The following is a 14,088-nucleotide window of genomic DNA, read 5'->3' as shown; positions in this document are numbered from 1 at the left end:
TTGATAACTAATTCCTAATACACAACTGAACATTGCCTCCTATCCCAAGACTCTTTAATCTTGTCAAGAGCCTCTCATTAGGAACTTTGTCAAAAGCTTTCTGAAAATCTAGATACACTACATAAAATGGCTCACCTTTATCCACATGTTTATTCACACCTTCAAAAAGCCAAGCAAATTGGTGAGGCCAGATCTCCCATGGCAGAACCCATACTGACTCTGTCCCATTAAATCTTGTTTGTCTACGTGTTCCATGATTTTATATTTTATAATTGTTTCCACTATTTTGCCCAGCATTGAAGTCAGGCTTACTGGTCTGTAATTTCCTGGATCTCCTCTGGAACCCTTTTTTAAAAATTGGCAAAACATTGGCCTCCCTCCTGTTTAAAAACTTTATTGAGTTTTCAAAGCTAACAAAAATGCAATACAGTATTTATACAAATAATATTAATCATATATGCATTTATATTCAATCAAAATCCATACATCATTTAAAAAAACCCACCCAACCAATATTTCATAAGAACATAAGAACTGCCATCTCCGGATCAGACCTTCAGTCCATCAAGTCCGGTGATCCGCACATGCGGAGGCCCAGCCAGGTGTACACCTGGCTTAATTTTAGTCACCCATATTCCTCTATGCCTCTCATAAGGAGATGTGCATTTAGTTTGCTTTTAAATCCTAGATGCACATCTCCTTACGAGAGGCATAGAGGGTTATGGGTGACTAAAATTACGCCTGGCTGGGCCTCTGCGTGTGCGAATCGCCGGACTTGATAGACCGAAGGTCTGATCCGGAGATGGCAGTTCTTATGTCCTTATGAAATATTGGTTGGGTGGGTTTTTTTAAAATGATGTATGGATTTTGATTGAATATAAATGCATATATGATTAATATTATTTGTATAAATACTGTATTGCATTTTTGTTAGCTTTGGAAACTCAATAAAGTTTTTAAACAGGAGGGATGCTAATGTTATGCCTATTTTTAAAAAAGGGTTCCAGAGGAGATCCAGGAAATTACAGACCAGTAAGCCTGACTTCAATGCTGGGCAAAATAGTGAATGAATGTGAATGAAACCATACGACAGAAATACCCCCTTCCCACCCCTCCTCCCCCTAGGTGTGTGTGCATTATACCAACAGAAATAAAGGAAAAGATAACTATATTGAATCCATAAAAGACGTCAAAGGGCCCCAAATTAACTTGAATCTCTTAGTATGCCCCAGGATATCCACATTCATCTTTTCAAATCTATAACTTAAACATAAACTTGCCCACCAAAAATTAAAGTTAAGGCGATCCCAGTTCTTCCAATTATGAGTAATCATTTGTATGGTTATCCCGGTCATAATAAGGAAAAGCCGACTTTTATATCTGTCCAATGAGGGCTTCAGATGTAATATCGTCCCACATATGACTGCCTCATATGTCAAAGGAATTGATGCCTCAAGTATAGCATTAATCTGTCCCCATATCGACTTCCAAAAATTGAGTATCAATGGACAATAGAACAACAGATGATCAATGGCCCTATATCAAGATGATAATGCCAGCATCTATTAGATTTAGAATATCTAACTTTTGTAAATGAACAGGGGTCCAAAAAGTTCTATGCAACAAGAAAAACCATGCTTGCCTCATAGATGCTGATGCTGTACACTCATCCTCCAAGTCCAAATTCGTGGCCATCGAGATGTAGAAATGTACTGCTTTATCTCAATGCTCCAAATGTCTAAGACTATTTTTTGGTTTCTTATTCAAAAATTCAGAAATTAATTTATACCACCAGGTGGCCTGATGCCCCAGCAAATCTGTCTGGAAGCATAATGTGCTTTGTTTCAAACTCATATAGCAGGCCTTTGCAGAAAGAACACTTCAGCTGAAAAGGAGCCAGTTCCTGATTGAGATGCCAGTGCAGATCCTCATCTCTTCCTTAGGTTTCAAGATCCTTCATGGCTACCCAAGTGTGCATGCACAGTGGGAAGCAGCAGCATTGCAGATTGTATTTACTGGGCCATGGCACTTTAACTTCTAAAGTCAAGACCTCTTTTTCTAGTTTTTATGCTTTGGTATCCAGTTCCATCAACTTCTCTGCCCTTTTCAGCTGCTCCTACTGTCATTATATCTTCAATGAAAGACATGGCAATTTGGCATCAAACACTCCAGGACTGATGTCAATGGCCTCAATGGCTGGTTCATGATTGCATGGATCACTTTCAATATCTTTTGATGGGGTAGATTTTTCTTGGTACCTGAATTTTGTAGGCTTTGCAGATATGAGGAATGTAAACAGTGGCCATCTTGGATCTTCTGATTGTCATGGTCCTTCTGCATTTTGGTCCAAATCCATCAAGACAAATCTCTAATTGGAAACAATTGAACACTCATTCCATTATATCTATAAGTCATGCAGTAAGCCCCAGATTTATATAACCCTGGGGTATCTTTTCTGTGACAATAAGTTAGGGTGATGATATAGTTGACCATATTGCATTCTATACCATTAAATTCATTACTGGATGAGGTAAAGTAGTTTTCTAGGACTCTGACTTTCAGATATTCACCAAACCACATGTCAGTCAACTCAAACACTCTTAATAAAGAGTCCAAATTCACTTCACTTTTGATTGTTCAAAATAAATTAGAGTTTATTGCTTACTTCTTGGTATGGGAGAAATAGGAGCAATAGAAACACGTGCAACTCGATCAGATGGAAAAAAGTATGAAGAAAAAAAAGTACATTTTCCATTCAGTGTTCCCTTTAAGCAGTTCTGTACTACATGAGAATCCTTTGCCAGCAATTCTGCTCGTGAGATGTGGTGCTTCGATACCATGTTTTCAATTGCAAGGGACAGACAGGTCCCTCATAATTAAAAGTGTGCTATTGAAATACCACCCCCAACCAACAGTAACATCAGTAGAGAACATGTACACAGCTTAGAGCTGCTTAGATAGGATGTTGCTTTCATCGTCATTTCCTGACATCAGTAGACTCCCTAGCTTCTTGTAGTTTAAGGGTACCTGCATGTCTACTATCTGTTCTCCTCTCCTGGTTTGCTCCCAGAATGTGCTTAAATTACTCTCTTCCTGTGGTCCTCATTCTAGTTTCCTAGGCAGAATTGCTGTGCAACAATTGCCTTATTTCCAATTCTCAATCTTAGCCTCTTCTTCCACCTTCTATGCTCTCCTGACCCAGGGATCCATTTCCCACTGAGCTCTAGCACACTTTCGGAAAAGTAGAGAAGAAAGGGCTCAGACAGTTCTCACACACTGATTTTTTTTTTTTAACATCTCTGACATCACTCACTGACATCACTGTTTTCAGAGCTCATGGAGCCTCTGGAAGCACCAGTAATGGGAAAATTATTAACATATTCACATATACAACATCTTTCCTTCAGTTCAGTAAATATTAGCAAGCATTATGTGAAATGATTTTGTTTACATTAAGTAAAAAGTACCTGCAAAGAAAAAGAGATTTATAGAAAAACAGAGTCCTGTGATCAACTTGTTCATTTTGTGTCACATAGTTTTATGTTTTCAAAATGTGTACTATTCCCCAAGTCAGAGTGTCGTTATCAAGATCCTGTCACCTTCTTTTCAGCACAGGTGTTTTACACTTTCCGACATCCTCCTAAATACCAAAAAGATGCAAAAGTGTAGCTTGCAGCAAAACTTCTTTGGCCCAGCACTATTGGTATTTTGCCTGTTTATCAGAATCTCGACAATGACACTCCACCTTTATAAGCACGGTCTCTAACACAAAGCTGTAATACCTTGGTCCCTAATTTGCTGAACTCCAGTATAATTACCCTCATTATAACTATCCCTCTTTATAACACTGAAAATGCTCGGCTTCTAGGAAAGGTGTTATAAAGAGGGTGCAGTGTTTTAGTAAATGGGGCCTCAAGAATCTTATATATCAAATGGGAAAAGGGTCAGATATAATTAAGATTATGTGTACTGGCACAAATCAATAGATTAAAATACTAATTCGTTTGTTAGACTAAATTCAGCAGCTTACATATTTATGACTGGTTTCTTTTTATCTCCCCCGCTCACCCCATTTTCTGTATAATAAATGCTATCAATTTTAATTTTCATTTCAAAGACATGAGTTTCAAATGTTCATGGAAACAGAATAAGTGATAGAAGTTTTATTGTTCTGCCAAGTTTTTTTAATTCATTCTGTGTACATTATGTATTATCATCTTACCTTCCAAGAGTAATTTGCACTGTGTGCCCATTTCTATCAACTTACAAGTAAACTGTGCCCCCATTCTCATTTTTCCCAAAAGGCATATGATCAAATCAATGAGAGATGTCCCTTTCCTAGCAGCTGTGTGAAAATGTCCAAAGGGCAAAAAAATGTGTCACCTTTCATTTTCATTCAGCCTGACAGTTCAGAAATTTGGAAGAAATTGAATGAGGTCTATTTTGGACTCTTAATCACTAAATGGCCCGTTCAATAATAATGTTTCATATTGGCAAAGAGAAAACAATTACTCAATACAATGCCAGACATTTCCATGGCAATGGATTGATAAAAATAACTAGTATTAAATATGGCTACTTATTGTTAAAATAGTTTTCTGTAAGCATTGACCCTAGCCTGGGTGTATGGGTAAGATCGGGAGGTATCCATTTCACCTTCATTATGACAATTTTCTTGGACACCGGGCATTTTAGTACTTTACTACATGTGCAGTGTGTATCAAATTTTAAAATGCAATAATGCAGAACCTTGTACATAGTAGCAAATTGAAGGCAGCTAGTAGGACTGATATAATGTTCTTATTTTGGCACTAATGTGTACATGTACGAATGCATTATTGCTGTTCAATCATACCCATTTTTATTTACCGTAAATGTATAAATTACACAGACACGATAGGATAATACAATCATAATCTTGCTGTGTTTCCACAGCAAAGTTTCTAGCGGTCTAAAAATGCTGTGTACATGCAGATGGGTGCTTGTGAATAATGGTAATTTCACAGCAAGACTGTCTTCAGATTCTCTTAGGACCTAATCAAGTGAGATGCCTTATACAGAACTCAGAGCTGACCAATCAGCTTGTTCAGAACTCAGAGCTGACCAATCAGGCCACCTTATTTTTATTTTGTGTGTGTGTGTGTCAAATTCCTATTTCAAGCTATACGATTGGTTTATGATAAACATTTTTGAATTGTTTAAAAATGGTAGCCTGTACTTTCACAGTAAACTATGTATGTTGACACATCAAGCGTATTTACTGTGTCAAATATACATATAGATCTGGAGTCTTGCAGATTAAAAGATCAAAGAATTCAGGCTTTTATGAAATGTGTGTGCACACAAAAGCTTAAAGATGATTTCCCATACACAGAGGTATGATTGAATTGAATTGAAGCTAGTGTTATTTTTGTAGGATCTTATAATGAGGGTTAAACGCACAGTTTCTATGTGTTTCTCCATACTACTGTCTTCTGTATTTGACCTTTCAGCAAATGTTGCTTCAAATCTGTCAGCTTACATCAAGACATTACTTTAACAGTCTTGTGTGCTGGAGAAAGTAATGTTGTACCCTTAATTTTCTCTTGCTCACCGTCTTATTTTTAGTTGGTTTGTTTTAGCATTTTCTTCATTCACGTAGGCCTCTTACCTTATAGTAATAAACACTTCTGTTCAAGGATATAAGGTGGTTTTCTTTAAGTGCACACTAACATACTGCATTGTATGGAGGCTTAAAATCCTTTCTCAATTTACAAGCACAAATTTAAACACTTTATAGATAAGTTTCATCGAGTCAAGTGATTCATTTTAAGCAAACCAAAGTTTTCCATTGCCTTCCAGTTGTATTACTATTTTGACTTAAGTTAATGGTCGGGGCCCATTATAATATCTTAAGAATATCTCAACAGTCCTAAACCTGTTAGACATTTAGGACCCTTTTTACAAATCCATGATAGCGATTCATTCACAGCAAATGCGACGCAACCCATTCAATTCCTATGGACTGTGTTGCATGTGCTGCATCAGAACTCGCTACTGTGGCTTTGTAAAAGGGACCCTTAATTTGATTAAGCAGTGAGATACTGGTGATTATTCCTAGGAAAAAGAACCTGGGAAGAAAGCTTGAGAATTCTTTACTGTAGGTTTTAAAGGCAATCTCTAATGATCAAATTAATTGAGCCATGTTGTCTAGTCAGGCATACTATAAGTTCATACCTGACTGTCGTTCTTCATTATTCATCTAGGCTAAATTGACTGCACCCAATTTGTGCACAGAAGCAGTGGAACAGTAATATCAAGGGGGGGGGGGTCTAAAATTTATATCGGATACCACTGCCATAGCTACTGTGAATTAGAGAGAATCCAAAATCATTTTGAAGAACTGTTGGTACTTACCAAATGATCGTATTCAAATACAATATATAGCTTAGTAACCTATTGATCTCTTCAGTTATGAACTTTTGTTCCTGCTAGAACCTGTTTCTTCTTCCTATAGTGCTGTTGACTACAACTTCTTTTCATTCTCATTACTCCTGAAATATCTTACAAGCTATCACCAAATTCTGCACGAATAGGCCTGACTTCTCTTTTCCTTTGCTACCTATCCTGTTGTTCACACTACTCGTTCGCTTGAGTGACTTCTAAGAAATCATTCGGGGGGAACACAGGAAAACAAATTAAGAAACTAATAAAATAAGCAACTATTTGTCTTATGTAGTGGTCAGAAGTGGCGATTATTATTTGTTTGAGACGGACAGTGAAGAAGAGGATGATGATGACAAGAAAGACGAGGATGAACCTCGCCGAAGATCAGCCTTCCAGGTACTGTCCTGTTTTGGCTGAGTCAGACTCGGCCAAACACACTGAGGGCTTTTGTATCCTCCCCAGGGCCTTTGTTGCTTCCATTCCCCTCCTATACTTTCTGCATTTGGTCAGTTGTAAAATGAATGTTTATATGCATTGCTGCCTGCCTTCAACGCTGCCTGAAGCTCTGCTGCACACATCTGTTGTTTTTAGAGACGGAGCTTCGTTCACTTGCCTCCTGTAGGTAAAGAAAAATAAAGGTTCTAGTTACACTTTATTTTTCTATGTTGCAAAACAAAAAAGAAAGTGAAGAAATCTGTTCTCTGGCATTGCTCGTCTGCTTAGTTAATTTTAAGTTTGGAAATAGCTGCTGCTGACTTACCTATGAATAAAAATTATGTTGTCAAAATGTTTGACTTTAGAAACCTTGATATTTGAAATATGGGCCATATGAGAGCAATATTAAGGATAAAAGAAATTCCTACTTTTAAAATAACAAAAGTACTTTTTGTTCTAATAGTGCTTTGTTGATGATTTTTCTTAATGAGTTCTCAAATACCCTTGAACACAAGGAAGACCACAGATTATTTACCTTGCTCTTGAAAATTTAAAGGGGGGAAAATGCCAAACCTCCGCTCGTGTTTTGCCTTTTTGGAAATAGAGGTGAGCTATTATGCCTGAACTTTTCCTGCTAGGATATTTTTACTGATAAATGAGCAGCAGCAGTTTGACTGGAGCAAAGGTTTACTATGGCCCTCTTCTATCGAACTGCGATAGCAGTTTTTAGCATGGGGAGCCACGCTGAATGGCCCGCGCTGCTCCTGACACTCATAGGAACTCAATGAGCATTGGGAGCAGCGCGGGCCATTCAGCGCAGCTCCCCGCGCTAAAAACTACTATCGCAGTTTGATAGAACAGGGCCTATGTCTGTCTCAGTTAAAAATTAATGGTTATATTTTGCTCATAAACAGACTGTCTATTTGAAAAGCATAGCATTTGCACAAAATATATTGCTTAGTATATAATGTAAAATATAATTTCACTTAACACAAATAAAATGTTAATGCTAACCCCAGGGTTGGATTTATGAATATTATGGTTACTAGGCTGTTATATTTGAGAGGCCCTCCCTTGATTAAATAGGAAATAAAATTTAGGTTTAATGGTTTCCACACTAGTGAAGCATGAAGCTCCTTGTACGTAATGTGAGACCCTAAGCCAGGGGTAGGGAACTCCGGTCCTCGAGAGCCATATTCTAGTCAGGTTTTCAGGATTTCCCCAATGAATATGCATTGAAAGCAGTGCATGCACATAGATCTCATGCATATACATTGGGGAAATCCTGAAAACCCGACTGTAATACGGCTCTCGAGGACCGGAGTTCCCTACCCCTGCCCTAAGCTGTAGCCTGTCTAGCTTATATGTAAGTCCAACCCTGGCTAAAACTGAAAGTAACATAGGTAGAGAAAAATACAGCTTGACAATTTTTGTTGCTTTAATAAAGTTCATTCACAAATTTTAATAAAAAGTTGCTTTTCTTTAATATTCTTTAGTATCTACTAATAATATAGGAACCTTTTACTAAGCAACAGTAAGACTTAACATGTGCTTACAACTGCCTAAAAACGGCATTAGCAGGCTGTGATCAGGAGCCATGTGTTAAATGTTTTAATGTACAGCACTGTATGTCTAACATAAGAACATAAGAAGTTGCCTCTGCTGGGTCAGACCAGAGGTCCATCTCGCCCAGTAGTCCGCTCTCGCGGCAGCCCATCAGGTCGATGACCTGTAAGGTGATCCTTGTCTAAAACCCTTTAATCCCCTTTATCCTTCTAACTATACCCTTTCATAATCCTATCCCTACCTCTATCTGTATCCCTCAATCCCCGTGTCCTTCAGGAATTTATCCAATCCTTCTTTGAAACCCCGAAGTGTACTCTGTCCTATCACAACTTCCGGAAGCACATTCCAGGTGCCCACCACCCTCTGAGTGAAAAAGAATTTCCTAGCATTGGTTCTAAACCTCTCCCCTTTCAACTTCTCTGAGTGACCCCTTGTTTTTATGGTTCCCAATAGGCTGAGAATTTGTCCCTATCTATATAGCAGTGCTATAAAAATTATTAGTAGTAAGTAGTGGTAACCGTGGGCTTAGTGCATGTCACCCACATTCTAAAAAATACCTTACCACCTACAAAATAGGTGACACTAAGGGCTCACGCACTAATGGCTAAGCTTTCATTTCAAAATTAGTGCATGACCATTAATAGGAAAAGCCAAATTGTGGCCATTTTAGAGTCACGCTAAAAAGTGGCCTAAGCATGTGGATAACCCATGCACTAAAAATAGTGCATGCTACTTTTTTAGCACAGCTTAGTAAAAGAACCACATAATCTCAAAAATCACATCTCAAAATATTTTTAGGAATGTCTTGAATAGCATAAAAAAATATTTTTTTAGTTTGGCTCATAATAAGAGATGGCTGCTAGTGGCTCCATATAGTCCGGTTGCCATCATCATAAAATATAATCATTGCCCAAATTAAAGAATTTTTTATGCTAAAAACCAACAAAATTTAAAAAATATATATAGCAGCAAGTAACACTGGTTCACCAAAATAATTTTTGCTATACTTATCTTAAGAAAAACAGGAGCACTCAAACATATTATATCAATAACATGAGGGTTCCACAGGAAATCCCGAGAAAAACTGAACTCATTGTCCATAAAATTAAAGTCCGTATTCAAGAATTTGCTAAAAAAAAAGTTTTGAAATGTGATTTTGGAGGTTATATTATTAGTGGATTTTTCATTTTCGACCTTTGTTTATTTCTATTACTCCTCCTGTTTTGTTGTGATTTTTTCCATATCTGACGTAGTAACAGACTTGCTTGTTTCTAAAGTTGTCACATATGGGTTCCGCCAATCAATGAGTCTTGTCGAAGGTTATGGCGGTATATAAAGCTAAATACCTATGTATTTGTTAGTCATTGATTACTATAGGCCTTGCTAGTGATTTTCTTAAATTACTGTGGGTTCCTTTTATAAAGCCATGATAGAGGTTTCTACCTTGGGCTGGTGAGGTAAATTCTATGAGCATTGCAGCATTTATCTCGCTGGCCCATGGTAGAAACCTCTACTACAGCTTTGTAAAAGCCAGGGTTTGTTTTCTCTTAATTGCTTCTTTAACCGTTAAGTTCCATGTAATTAGACAATATGCTCACTGTTTTTACTGTTTTTTAGATTTCACATTAAATTATTCAGAAGCAATGGCTGAACAACAATTGATATTCTAGGTTGGAAATGTTCCGGCCAATATGCAATGTGAGTTAACTGACCAGAAATGGCTACCGACCAGTTAACTCGCAGCTCGGTGACTATCTAGGCATTTTCAGAAGCGTTTAATCAATTATCACTGCTGAAAAAATGGTTAGCACCAAAAACTAAGTTGGCGATGTTTGGGACATTCCGAGGGTGTAATTGCTTAAGTCTAGATATTCAGAACTTAAGTGGTCAAACTTAGTGAGCAAATAAGGCCACATAAAAAGCAGGTCTATCTTTGCGCACTTAGCCTTGCTGCTTAAGTCTGAATATTGTTTAAACTGGCCATACACTAGCTGGCATTGGAAAACCCAGATAGTCAATGCTGATTTTTGGAAATGGCTGGGCATTGAAAATCCGGGTTGAATGTCAATGGCGGGCAATCAAAGCACTGCCCAGTGTCAGCTGAATATCGGGTCCATTGCATATATTTAAGATACTTCTGTTGTTCAGTTATTATCTGATCTCTCATTTGCAATTATCCACACATCTGCTTCCTTGTTTTCAATACATTTACATTCTTTAGTAATTAATGTGCAGGTAGTACTTGAATAACCTTCATGTTTCGCTACTAATCACCCTTGCTTTGTCATTCTTTGTAGAGAGCTATTGCGAAATTTGCTTCAGCCATTTTAGCCTTGCCAAAGTCTGTCATTAAACTGCCAAAAACAATTCTTCAGTATTTAATCAGAGCGGCAAAGGTATCTGTCTGACATTTCACATGTGTGTGCAATATGTGACCCTTCGTTTCTCCTTTCCCATTCTATCTGAACAAATGGAGCCCATTGCCATTATTGTCTGCATTTTTCCTTTACACAAATTGCCGCAAATTTTATACCATTGAAATAAAAAATGTCAATTATTTTTCTTGACATCTCCTTGTGGTATTGGAGGAGACAAAGAGTTATTCCATTGCAAATGTTCACTTGAACTATAAGTTTGTTTGTTTTTTGCTAAAATATGACCTATTTGGAAAGCAAAAAGTGAAAATGCAGAGACAAACCTTTTTCTTGTATTCATGACTTTACTGTCACTATGTTCTACATCTCACCTCCGGCTGCATGGATCTTTCTCGGGAAGCTGGCAAGACTCAGACAACACATCAGAATAAACAAATAGTTAAAGCCCTTTCTCTGGCACTATATCTGTATGAGTTAACTCTTTCATGTCCAGTTTGGATTTTCTAAGCATCACACTCTTAGGGCTCCTTTTACTAAGGTGCGCTAGCGTTTTTAACGCACGCACAAAATTACCGTGCGCTAAACCACGCAGTACGCTTCTAGAATAACGCCAGCTCAATGCTGTCATTAAGGTCTAGCGCGTGCGGCAATTTAGCGCGCACTATTCCGTGCGTTAAGGCCCTAATGCACCTTAGTAAAAAGGTGCCCTTAATTAAAACTTTTACAGAATTTTTTAAAAAAACCTTCAATTTATGCTTCTTGTAGAGCAGATTCCCATAATTTGTACAATTGTTATTGCTAAGGTATCTCCTTAATGTATCCTGTGCATAGCCACAAAAGTAAAGTTTTAAAATTTTAAAGTGTAATATTTTATGCAGTTCCTTCCCATGGCTTTTCTTATCCTAGACTGGCCCCTTTGATCGACAATGGTTGTATATTGCACATTATTCTAAAATGGGCAGCGTTCTGTACTGAAAGTATATGAGTAGATAAATCAACCAATCTTGAGCTGTGGGTTAGATACTTCACATATGCTTGTATAAAATAATCCATTGAAAGCTATATGCTTAACACACACATATGCCAGTACTAAGGTAGAACACTTCAAGCTATTTTTGTTGCATTCAGCATGTGTTAGTGATTAGTATAGCTTAGTAAGGGGGCTCTTTAGTTAAGTACATAATTTAGGCTGTTCATTTTGTATCTCTTATCATTTCATCATTTCACATACGTTCTAGCACATATAGATGTCAAATCTAGGTACTGACAGAACAGTGGAACTTAGATTCTCTGATGACATGCAGATGCAACAGACTCCAACTCATGACAGAATAGAGAATCCATACTTTTCATGGAAAATTGTCTATTCATGTGGTAATTTCCCATGTGACGCTATGCCTGTAACCACTTTGTGTGGGGGGGAGGGGGGTTCTTATTATATTTTTGGCCTGATCTGCAGCTATTTGTTTATTTATGTACTTATTTTTGCTTCAAATCTTTTTGTTTTGTATCATTGCATTTTTCCCCTTTTTTCTCAGTAGCACCCTTCTTGAGGTGGGGGGAGGGGGGGTGTTCAGCTTTTGAGAAGCTACTAGTCACTTTCTGAGAAGTGGTTGTTCTTCATTGTAGATTCATGTTCAGTGCAAGCAGCCTAAAACAGCCGGCTCAACCACTAGGCAAGTCTAGGCAGTTGCTTCAGGCAACAGCCTCTGGAGTGTGTGTGTGGGGGGGGGGGGGGGGGGGAGGGGGTGTGGTTCCAAAGAACAGATGAAGTCAAAGCAAAACAACAGAATCTAACAGCCACACAAAGAAACATCAATGCATACTTTTTATCTGCAGAAAGGATGGTTAATTTTCAAATATTTATTTATCTGGATAATTGACTTTTGGAAATTGCCCTAACAATTTGGTTGCTTAGGATGCCCAGTGGCCTAGCACTGCCCTGTATTCGGTGAATCTTTTCATTTGAGACTTTCTCCTCCTTTTGATTTCACATTGTCAATTTTATTCAGCATTTCTAGGAAGCAAGCCAAAACATTCAAATGTATCTATGATGCTTGCACAAGACGTTTTTCGTAGATCATCATATGGGGTGCTACAAGTATCTGTGTGCAGGTTATAGTGTCTTTTTCATGTAGCTTCTGATCCAGGATACTAACTAGAGATGTTCAGGACAGGAGGGTCAACTTTCCTTGATGTTTAAGGAGAAAGTTTAGGCAATCAATCAGCGTTACACTATTGAAAGTGACTTTTAATATTGATCTTGTCTGAATGTTTTATAAGCAGTAAAATAAATTCTTTTTCTGAATAATGATTTGGATTTTTGATGGCCTAGCCGCTGACTCAGTGTGGCTAGCAGATTGCATCATTTATTGTTCTGCCCTATCAAGTATAATCTTAGGCAGACATATCAAAAGCCAGTGCTGTTAGGAACACAACAATGCCAACTGCCAGTATAAGGTTTACCTTTATCGAGGGAGGCAATATGTGAGGCTATCACATGAAATTCATTCCATACATTCACACAGTCATTGCTAATCTTTCTGGCTTCCCACTTGAAGGATAGGTTTTAGATTCTCTACCCTTTAAGACTTGCTTTTGGAGTACAGTCCAAATCCTGTCCTTACGGGGTGTTATTTGTTCCCTGAAGAAAAAACTAAAAACAAATTCAAAGTTGAAACTAGGGTTTCTTCACAAAATAATTTTTCATTTGCTGGTTGACATAAGAACATAACAGTTGCCAGATTTGGACAGACCAAAGGTCCATCAAGCCTAGTATCCTGTTTCCAACAGTGGCCAACCCAAATCACAAGTACCTGACAATATCCCAAAATATTAAAACAGATTTTATGCTGATTATCTTAGAAATAAGCAGTGGATTTTCCCAAATCCATCTTAATAATGATTTATGGACTTCTATTTTAGGAAGTTATCCAAACCTTTTTTAAACCCTGCTAAGCTAACTACTTTCACCACACTAAGGGCTCCTTTTACGAAGCTGCGTTAGCGGTTTAACGTGCGTAATAGCACATGCTAAACTGCCGGCCGCATTAGATGCTAATGCCAGCATTGAGCTGGTGTTAGTTCTAGCCGCGTAGCACGGGTTTAGCATGCGCTAAAACGCTGCATGCGCTAAAACTGCTAACGGCTTCGTAAAAGGAGCCCTAAGTGCAGATACTTGGTTTGTTTTAAATTTTAGTAGCTTCATTGCCTGGTCCTAGTATTTTTGGAAAGAGTAAACAAGTGATTCACCCTTACCCATTCCATTCCTTTGTCTTTTCTTTTC

At 37.8% G+C, this 14,088-nt stretch overlaps 1 protein-coding gene across 5 annotated transcripts in view; it reads left to right on the top strand.

Moving 5' to 3' along the window:
• The window catches only part of PIEZO2 (piezo type mechanosensitive ion channel component 2), a 760,979-nt gene that overhangs the window by 604,476 nt on the left and 142,415 nt on the right, over positions 1-14,088 (top strand). For 3 of the 5 annotated variants that reach the window (XM_033934094.1, XM_033934093.1, XM_033934097.1), the window contains 2 exons: positions 6,719-6,822; positions 10,725-10,823. In XM_033934094.1, the coding sequence (XP_033789985.1) occupies positions 6,719-6,822; positions 10,725-10,823 (203 nt within the window). The remainder of the gene's footprint in view (positions 1-6,718; positions 6,823-10,724; positions 10,824-14,088) is intronic. The other 2 variants (XM_033934096.1, XM_033934095.1) reach the window with 1 other exon arrangement.

The sequence above is a fragment of the Geotrypetes seraphini genome, chromosome 2 (assembly GCF_902459505.1).
Source record: "Geotrypetes seraphini chromosome 2, aGeoSer1.1, whole genome shotgun sequence".
NCBI lineage: Eukaryota > Metazoa > Chordata > Amphibia > Gymnophiona > Dermophiidae > Geotrypetes > Geotrypetes seraphini.
This window is presented reverse-complemented; position numbering and strand designations above follow the sequence as displayed.